Source organism: Pygoscelis adeliae, unplaced genomic scaffold (assembly GCF_000699105.1).
Source record: "Pygoscelis adeliae isolate BGI_AS28 unplaced genomic scaffold, ASM69910v1 Scaffold154, whole genome shotgun sequence".
NCBI classification, from domain to species: domain Eukaryota; kingdom Metazoa; phylum Chordata; class Aves; order Sphenisciformes; family Spheniscidae; genus Pygoscelis; species Pygoscelis adeliae.
In genome coordinates this window covers 5790571-5800795 of record NW_008825113.1, presented here as the reverse complement: position 1 = coordinate 5800795, position 10225 = coordinate 5790571, and the positions used below count along the sequence as shown (strand labels likewise).

Genomic DNA, 10225 nt, shown 5'->3' with positions numbered 1-10225 from the left:
AGATTGATGTAGGCCTCTTGATCCTTCTTACCACATTTTTGCCAAGTTGGAGTATAAAATAGCTGTTCTACTAATTGCACCCAGGGATTTGCGTCCAATATCCAGATAGACTACTAAAGCTGACTCCGTTTTCCCTTTGATCTTGCATATTCTGTTGCTTGAAAGAATACAGGCAGGTGATGGAAAATGCTGGCGCTATTGCAAGTACAACTGCTCAAAGACCAATTAACACTGAAAAACCCCAAATGAACAAGAAGCCAAAATGGAACTAAACCCACAACAGCTGGTGGTCATCAAGGCAGTTTTCCCAGAGGGCAGAAGACTGTTACTAATAGGATGGAAATACAAAATTTACTGAGACCAACTGTAACCACTGATAACATATATTGAGAAGTGCCTCATTTCTCACATTTTCTGCAGAGTGAGAGTGAAGCTGGACAGCAATCTTAACTTTTATTGTGGGGGAAAAAAAAAAGTGGGAACTGAAACGTAGTCCCACTGAACAATTAGTACCAGGAGCTGATTTTACCATAATGCTACTTTCATCACATTTAAAAGTAACATTCAAATGATCCTACCCATAGAAATACGTTATTCCTCAGAGTTTAATCAATGTAGTATAGTTCATTAGGAACTGCCCACTGAGATTCCCTTACATTTTAAATTATTTCAATTAGTGCAGAACCTGGATGCTAGAACCCCCAGCAGAAGATTAAATGAAGCTGTATGTTCTCTCTTTACAACAGCAGAGGTTTTGAGGTGTTTCAATCACATTACATAAACTTACATTCCTCTACTAACACAAAACATACAGTCTTGCCACAGGAGAAAAATACTACTTATGCCGTTTCCAGCCAATGATTCTAACTTCAAATCCAGAGTAAACATAACCTCTTCAGTGCTGGGAACATGTTTGTGTGCAAGGAGAACAGCCCGCTGCATTACAGTGATAACACCACCTACTAAAATCATGGCACATATTGAACAGACACACGCACAAGGGCCATTATGTTCTTTGACACGGTACTGAAAGAATGGTCAGTATCAAAAGTTTGGAGACATTGAAATGCCAGGATTTTTTTTACATTGTCACCAAATAATATCTACTGAGAGGTATAAAAGCTATTTTTATTCAGTGATGGTTCATTTGCAGCTCATTCATGTCCCTCAAGAAGCGAGGGACTCCAAGAACCAAGAAGAGCTGTTCAAAAGCACAAGCGTAAGTTATCATGCATTTATTTATTATCTGATTTAGAACACAGATGAAGCAACAGTGCTAAATAGAACAATTTATCATTCTGCCTGGGCATTTGTTTTAAACGCGGTTCTTTTCAGTGCCTTGGTGATGGTCTTCCAGAAGATGGCTGAGGCTGCCTGAATTTTGAGAGAACCGCAACAGAATCAACAAAGGTATAAATGTTATATTCATGATGCTGAAGGTTCTTGTAGGTAGAATTATCGAATTCTTCTGGAGCAGGCTCAGCAGCTGCTGTGGTCTCTGTGAAAACAAACAGTAACTGGTGACTATAAGGATGCCACACCAGAGGGCAACATTCTTATTTACTGAGCCAACCTTCATATACTCTCAGATCCCTCATCCAGTCAACATTAAAAAAAAAAAAAAAGTCAGCAACTATAACAAAAGGATAAGTTTACTAAGTTCTGCCGGTACCTTGTCTGATCCTAAAGCAGCACATTAGTACGCAGTAGGGGAACAGGAATCAGTACAAGTCATCTAATACAGCACAGGTTTCCAAATCCAAACTACCACTTAATGCTGGGGGAGGATAGGGCAGAACATTTCATTTCTATTTTGAAGGCATATGTCTGCATTTCCTGGCTTTTTCATAGTTGCCTTGGTTTTCACTCCAGCCAGAACAGTAGGTGACATTCTTAGCAAGCCAGGAGAGGCGAAGAAGCAGTACAAATGATATATCATCATGTCAGACCACGAGATACAGCTATTAGAACTACTTTACAGATTGAATCTTTTCCATGGGGAGAAGTGATGGAATTACTGACATCTCCACAGTTTAATTTCAAATGTGGTTATACTGAACAGTAATATATCAAGGGCCTTTGATGTAAATTGCCCTTCTAAATATAATCTTCTAAACTTTGTATCAGCTCTTCTTCCTAAAAGAATAACCTAATAAAGTTATTCCGAACTCCTTACTTCACATTAAAGCCAACATTAATTCCTACACTTTTAGAATATTATGCAAATTTAGACAGTACCATTTACATAAAAGGTTCCTGTTACGGGCTGATTTTACAACCAAGGAAACTGCAAGAAATAAAGCTTTATGCCTAATACTAATTTATTCTCACATACCCAGAGTTTTAACAATAGGAAAGACAGAAGTAGAATCTAGCGAAAAGCTCTGTCATATAAATTTGTATGTAGTGGTTTAGGTTAGATCGTATTAAGCTGCTTTTTGTAATACAACCATCTACAGTAAAAATACAAGAACTCAAGCAGCTGAACACCAGAATTTCCCTTTAATTATAACATAATTATTGCAATGTAATGCTATCAGTTTAAGAGCACGTATCCGTAACATTTAGCAAGACTTGCTTATAAAACACAATGTAGTAAGGCCATGGTTTCAGCAAAACAACACACACAACCTATAAAAGGAAATATCCCTGCGCCTACTGCTCAGTTCCTACTGAGACAGCTCATAGGAGACAACACTACAAATATAAGAACCAGATGATGCGGTCCTTGCTGCAAATAGCCCCAAGAACAGGCAAGTGTAGGCAAGTGTACATTCAACCTGCAAGAGACAGTTGTTCCAAATTAAGAGACAGATGCTCAGGAAGAAAAGCAGATGGAGTCTCATTTTTCCTGCCCAAATACACTGTACTCGGCTTCTCGAAGGAAAAATTTATCTCCGAGTTCATCCTCTCCGTGCTTCAGACTTCATCTATGCTTTCTCTCTTAAAGAGCGAGCATTTCACAGGATGTTCTTCCGAAACGAATCAGAGGTATACTTCTGCGTTACCATGCTACTATTTTGCTACTTACTTAGCAGTTGAAGTCAGCAATTTTTGCTGACTGCTTAGCATGCCTGCTCTACAAAGTGGATGACATCACCTTAACATCCAGGTTTGTAATGGGAAAAATTGCTTTTACATGTTCAGTGTGCCTGCTGCAGTTTGCAGATGAACAAAAGAACACAGGAACAGGACAGAATGATGTATCTGTTTGATATATATCCGACAGATTACAGAAGGTATTATCATTAACTGTGAACATTAAACATGGAAAAGCGGTAGGTGTTCTCAAAGAAGGCCTCAAAAGGAAGAGAGAGCAAGGTACGCCTGGAGATACCAGTGACGCTGTTGAACACGGTGTAGCTAGGTTTGACTCTTTGCTACCCCCTGGCACCCAAAGACACTTCACCAGCAGTAAGGGGTGTGAACTTGCCTGTACTAACCCCCACCTTCCCCACAGCCACTGCAGCAGAGTCCTCTAGCTGGGGTGCAGCATGTACCCAACAAACTTCCCTGCTGTCACACAGCCTTACCATCTCCACAGAGCAAGAGGAGCTCAACAGCAAACGTGTCGTTTTCAGCAAAGCCAGGTCCTACCCAAACGGGTTTTGCTGGTGCGGTTATGATAACGATGGGTCTGAGGCACAGTGGTACTATTGCCTCATCGATACAGATCTGCAGGAAAAGTTTGTCACATGGTCTTAACCTTATTGTGGATTTACAGCGTTAGAGTAGGGGAGGCTGTTTCATAGATCTTCGATGCGTAACAATCTTCACCTTGAATCATTAGCACATTTTAAGACCAAGTCCTCCCTCTCATACTTGAAGTTAACTGAGCTCATTTTTGGGGTCTTCATATCAGCTTCAATGTGGAAAAAAAAATAATGCTTGAGCATCTAGAAGTCCACTGTGGATGAAGGGGGAGAAAAGCATTATCTGTAGATAACCACAAATAGCCTTTCCCAATGTTTTTTGGTTTTTTGTTTTTTTTTTTTTTTAAAGAAAGCTTCCGCTGCTGACTGCAAGGAAGAACAAGTAAATGAAAATGTCACTTGCAAACAGCGCTGCATTTTACCATTTGAGTTGCGGTCAGGGAGGAAGGCAAGCTTAGCTTCCAACTCATAAAACAGATCAAATTATGAGCCGACTAACCCCTTAAAACAGAAGGCAGGTCTTTTACTCAGCACTGTATCCTGGAAACCGATGTACAAAAGCAATTATTTGTCACTTAACCTGGTTAGACACTTCACAGAGTCACAGAACGGTTGAGGTAGGAAGACACCTCTGGAGGTCATCTGGTCCAACCCCAAATGCAGAAGCAGGGTCAGCTCGAGCAGGCTGCCCAGGACCATACTCAGACAGCTTTTGCATGTCTCCAAGGATGGAGACTCCACCACAGTGCTCCATCCCCCTCCGGGTAAAAAAAAAAAAAGCACTTCTTGAGATTCAGGCAAACCCCTGTATTTCAGTTTGTACCCACTGCCTCTTGCCCTGTCACTGGGTACCACTGAAAAGAGTCTTACTTCCGTCGTCTTTGCACTCACCCTTCAGGTATTTACATACGTTGATGAGCTCCCCCCCGAGCCTTCTCTTCTCCGGGCTGAACAGTCCCAGCTCTCTCAGCCTTTCACAGGAGAGATACTCCAGTCCCTTCATCATCTTAGTGGCACTTCGCTGGGCTCTCTCCAGAGCCCAGAACTGAACACAGCACCAGGGAAGGATCACCTCCCTCAGCCTGCTCGCAACACTCCTAATGCAGCCCAGGTTACCATTGATGGTCTTTGCTGCAAGGGCACATTGCTGGCTCGTGTTCAACTTGCTGTCCACCTGGACCCCCAGGTCCTTTTCTGCAATGGTATCACTTGAAGGATGATATCCAAGCAGCTTTACAATTATGCTGCTTTTACTTCCAAGGAGGCAAATTCTTTAATTCAAAGCAGCAACCAGTAGGGGGGGGTCTTAAGAATGGTATGCTGCCTAAGTTGAAAGGCAAGAACGGTAAGCCACCACAGATCAGGACAGAAGGGCATTTGCTATTGAAATACACAGAATGAGATCACTAAGTAAATTAACAGGACTGGTAGTAAATAAGAAGGGTAAGTTAGATAGGGAAGTATAGCTAGGGAGATGATTACATGGTGCACGATGCTCTTTCCTAAAACATATCACTGTCTCCTCCCCAACTCACTATAAAAACTGGGTTATAAGATCAACTCTGTGCTACTTCAACATGACTCGCTTACAACCTACCAATCTCAGAATCAATACCTGTTTCTGGCATTACACTATGATTTCTTAAAGTCTACTGAAATCTGTCACACTGCAAGACTTAAAAAAAAAAAAAAAGAGAGAGAGAAAGACAACAGGATTTATGCAAAAATCAGACAGCATCAAATTTCACTCAGAAGAAAGGCAGCTACCGAATCCTTCCGAGAAAAGAGGGAAAACAAGTTTTGTCATATAAAACCCATGATTTTTCTCACAGTGGAAACAATCTTGTTTTCATTTTATGAGTAACTGGCTTATGAAACTATAAAGTGAAATGAAGACCACTTCCTTTCACAGCGTAACTGAAAACTGAGTATTACTGAGCTCTTGTAACAATTAGCCATGAACAAGAATTTATCTTCCAGAAAGTCACAGCTACACGGTTAGCTTCAGTATAAAGATCAGAGAATCACGAACAGAGAAGATTTGGAAACCCTTTTAAAAAAGTTAAACCCTAGCCCAGACGAATCAATACAGTTCAAACAATTTAAAGGTGTACCCTCTATCATGCTTCTTTCTCCAGCCTGGACTCCTGCTTCCTGAATGGTCTCCTCCTTTGCTGTAGAGCCCATCACCAACATCGTGCTTTCAGAAGTCTCTTCTTCTAGTTTAGGAGCCGTTGCTTCTGCTTCTGACTCCTCTGACTCCTTCACCCTTTTTTCTTCTCCTCTGGATACCAGTTTTTGCTTTTTGTCTTCCTGAGTCACTGATGAAGCTTTCAGCTGAATAGCTGCTACTCGAGTTCCAATGGATTTTTCCTCCAAATAATCAGATTTATGAGTGGCATCGGTCAGGTCTTGGCTTTCAACCTTGCGTGGTTCTAAGACCAGCTTCTGCCGATCTGCTGTTTTTGGAGTTGATTTTACTTTGGGGTCTCTTGCTTTGGATTTTGATGTTTCATGGCTGACTGATGTTTTAGAAAATGCGACCTGCTTGATAGGAGACACATCAGTTTCTGTTTTGCGTGGCTTCTTCTTAGCTACATATTTCTTGGGGGATTTCTGGGACAAGTTCTCTTTTGCTAGCATCGGTGCCTTTACCGCTATGTTCTCAGAAAAGATGGACTCTTGCTGAGGAAATTCAACTTTGGTTTTAATGGCAACTTCTGAATCATCACCATCATTTTCTTCCTCAGAATCTGAGCTAGAATCTGAATCTGAGCTGGACGAAGATGAAGTTTCTTCCTCAACTAAGTCTTTCCTCAAGCCTCCTTCTGTTGCAGGTGTAGCGAGGTTTTCTTCCTCGAGGGAAGAAACAACTACTCGCTGAGGAAATGCAACCACGGTTTTTCTTGACATGAACATCCTCATGTCTTCAGCAGAAGGTTTTGAAGCTTCCTCGAGGTTAGTACTAGATATGCTCTCACCTTTGTTTGCAGATACTAGGAGAGAGCTAGAAGACAACATTTTAGGAAATTCAGCTGGTGCCTTGATGGCTAGCAGCCTGGTGCTTCCCTGTGGTGCCATTATATCTAGGAAACGGCATAAAGAGGATTATCATAATTATATCCGACACCGCTGTTAATTAGTGATCTTAGTCATACAATTTTAACTTTCTGAGATAATCTGGTGCAAAAAGCAAATTGAAAGAAGTTACTATACTAAATACAGCCATTAAGAAGCAGAAAGCTTTAAGACATTTTAAGCTAAAGAAACTAGAGTTATAGTTAACACTTAACAGTTTTTGCTGCTGCGATGCTGAAACTCGTGAGATAATGCCTTTTGCTCTTTGCTTTGCCAGACTCCTCGCAAGAGCTGTTTTTCTCTGTGCTTCAATTCTGCATCACTAAAAATGGTTTACAGACACCTTCCTATCTCAGATGAACATTAAGATAGCTTGTTAGCTGAGCTCTTCAAATATGCTGCTACAGAGATAATATTTGTCTATGAACAAGCCAGCGAAGCAGAAGACATAGTAAACAGACATAGCAATAGCCAGCCTCTCGCAATAGTTACCTTTAAAGCAGTAGGGAGGGATGACTCCCTAGAGACAAAGTAGCAGAGTAAGAGATACCTGAGGCCATACATGAAAGTATTCCTTGTTCATGTGTCCTCCTGACCTACCAACTGAATTGTGTCTAACACAGTTTAACATTATTTCCCCAAGACCTTACCTCCTCCAGTCTTCACTGCCTCCACTTCCTATTTTTGGTTTGAGACCTCTCTGTAGAAAAAGTCTTAGAGGATCTCCTAATGCTTCATGTTAGCCTGCCTTTGTTTCTTCTCCCTCACGGATACTTTGATTAAGCTAAATTCTCCAGACAAGGAGCCAACAGCTGAAGAGAAAGCAGCAACTTTCAGGCCCTTTCAGAGAGTACCAAATACCACTTGGATGCTTGTGCCAATGATATCCTCAATAGCAAATACTGTTGCGGTTACAGAAAACAGGAGGACAAAGAGGACTGGGAGCACATTAAGAAGATACACCACTGCTGAAATTTGCTACAGCAAAGCCAACTCCATTTATGAGTTGCACCACTTCCAACCAGCAGTGTAATTCAACAGGTTTCCAGTCTATTGTGCAGATTTATCTGCACAGTTTGGAAACCCAAGTCTACCTTACAAGACCGTAAACTAGATGCAGTTTTCCCCCTTCCTAGTATTTTACAGTAATACCTTGTATGATTCAAGGAGCTACTATAATTAGTTGCTAACGACTTGCTTCTATTCAGAATGTCCAAATGAAAACATCACAGAAGAGACAGACACATGAAATTAAAAGCAAAGTATTTAAGAAAGAAATACAGAGTTCTTAACATAAGTACAAATGAAAAAACTATCAGTTTACTATACAGGTAATACTTTTGAATAATTTCAGACACATACTTCTCTGCCAGAGGGAAGGTGCAGGGTGGGGAGGGAGGGCAGGGGGAAGTAGGAGGATGGGCAGCCACCTTTGAAAGAAGCCTGACTCCCTGCACAGGCTGACACAGCCAAACAGCAGCCCGCAGAAACTAATACGTGAGGAAACATTACTTAGGATTGAAGAGCTCTTCAAAGAAGCGTACAGGAAGGTCAAACTAACAAGAGAATGCCCAAAGGGATGACAGACAAGTGAAAGCTGAGCAAAAGTTGAAGAAGTATTAAAGTTAAGACATCCTGAGAAACCAAGAAGGCAGGTAACATTCCACTCAACCATTAACAGTAGGCGTTACTGGAAAAATACTTTAAACAGTAATATTTGGATATGTGAAAAAGATACATGTTTCAGCTTTTAATCATAAAGTCTAATACAACCGGTACAGACACTTTAACCAGGGTACTTCAAACTTTGTACTGCCTTATCTGTATTTGCATTGCTTTGCTGAAAGAACAATACATTCAAATCAGCAACAAGAACATTATTCCCAGACGCATTCTTACTGATGCTTGTAACAGCAGTATCATTATCGGAACGTGTTTAAAACATGTTCGTACTCAGAAAGGTGGCATGCAGAAGTTACAGGTCTCTTCCCCATCATTGACTTCGTAAGTAAACATGACCATTTTATCAAAGCAAAGAAAATTTGCACACCCTGTTCCAGCTAGAATCTGAAAAAGACAGCTGCATCCTATACACCTTAACTAACCTTAACCATTTGCAGGGGAAGCAGCTGGCTGAAAGAGGTGGCCTAAGAGGTCTCCCGACACCTTCTGAAATCAGAGCTGCAGGACAATGAATCTAGAAACCGATGCTAAAGTACATCTCAAATACGCTTAAAATAATGCGCCAAAAAAAATTATAATAAAAAGCGATTTGTTGTTCAATCAAGCTTACATCAATCTATGCAGCAAAGGCTTTCTTAATGAACAACCAAGCTTTTATTTGCCTTGGCATTTAAGAAGCTAACATTAGAAGCCAGAAGTCTGTATTCAACTACTCTTCAAGTGATCTTTTCAACAGCTGTCAACAAGTCTGCTCACTCCTACATACGGTCCCATGGAACTTTGCTGTTTAAGCACCTGGATCTCTAATTCGGGATGGGAATCCTACTCACTGAATCAGAGAGCTTCTGTTTACAAACAGCATTTTGCACAAGATCTCTCTCTTTGAAATCTGCATTCATGTTTTGACTTTGGTCAGGGACAGAAGGGGTTCAAACACTTCTGCATGTCGAATGCACTGCAGCATCCAAACCCAGGTCCACGTATTGCCTTGCCTGCAAACCTGTGGGGCAAGAAGCATTGTAACTAAATTTAACACAACAGGGCTGTCGTAGTTTTCTGCAGCTTCTCGACACTGCTGCCTGGAGCAGGTATTAGGATCTTGCAAGTCATTCTCTCTTTCTGTAAAATGGGACGCTTTTTGACCCTCATAATCCAAACATTTCAAAAGACAAGGGGGAACATCTATAGTTCAAAACCAGATTTTGCACCTCATTAAAAAAAGTAACTTGCTACACTCATTTCCATCAGGCAGCTCGCAAAGCTTCTTTATATTAAGACAAACGCAACGATAGCTCTCCTTAAGTTTGGTCAAGCATCACAGCAGCTAACGTATTATGGTGACATAAACAGGAAAGAAGTGCCAAGCTCGTAGCGTGGCCTATGAATATAAATACATCCCACGCAGACCCGTTCCTACCGGACCTTTACTTTTAGCTTCCTTACTACGCAGTACGTTTGAACAGAAATCCTTGTTTACACGGTGGTGACCTTTTGCTTTCTTGGCTTACGTAGCAGCTGTTCAGAGAGGTGGCCAATGAGCATTTCTAAGCTCTTCTCGCCTATTTAGTGACAACCGGAGGGACTTGAACTTCAGACGGGCGCTCCCCGGTCCAGCGGGCAGATAAGACTTTTACGGTCTGGGCGCCACCCCAGGGCGCAGAAACCTCCCGAGGCTGGCAGGCCGCAGGGGACGGCGGCTGGCTACCCTGCTGGTCTAGCACCAGAAAAGGAGGCTCTCCTGCGGGCTGTACGCCCGCTTGCTTTCATTTACACCCCACCACCGCTCGGGACGAAACAAGCATCTTACTCGT

General features: G+C 41.7%; 1 protein-coding gene across 1 annotated transcript; it reads right to left on the bottom strand.

The window, feature by feature from the left end:
* Positions 1-1107: 1107 nt before the first annotated feature.
* On the bottom strand, positions 1108-6745 carry NDUFV3 (NADH dehydrogenase (ubiquinone) flavoprotein 3, 10kDa). Its single transcript, XM_009327994.1, has 2 exons — positions 5768-6745; positions 1108-1498 (listed from the first exon to the last, which is right to left on the bottom strand). Exons 1-2 carry the CDS (start codon positions 6732-6734, stop codon positions 1332-1334), a joined length of 1134 nt encoding a protein of 377 aa, XP_009326269.1. The 5' UTR covers positions 6735-6745; the 3' UTR covers positions 1108-1331.
* Positions 6746-10225: the final 3480 nt, after the last annotated feature.

What these genes read in the sequence shown, in the direction of transcription:
- NDUFV3 (XM_009327994.1), bottom strand. Translation starts at nt 6,734, where the DNA reads ATGGCACCACAGGGAAGCACCAGGCTGCTAGCCATCAAGGCACCAGCT. An exon ending in AGAAAGAAGCATGATAGAGG is followed by an intron (nt 1,499 to 5,767) that starts GTACACCTTTAA and finishes TTGTTTTCACAG; the next exon opens with AGACCACAGCAGCTGCTGAG.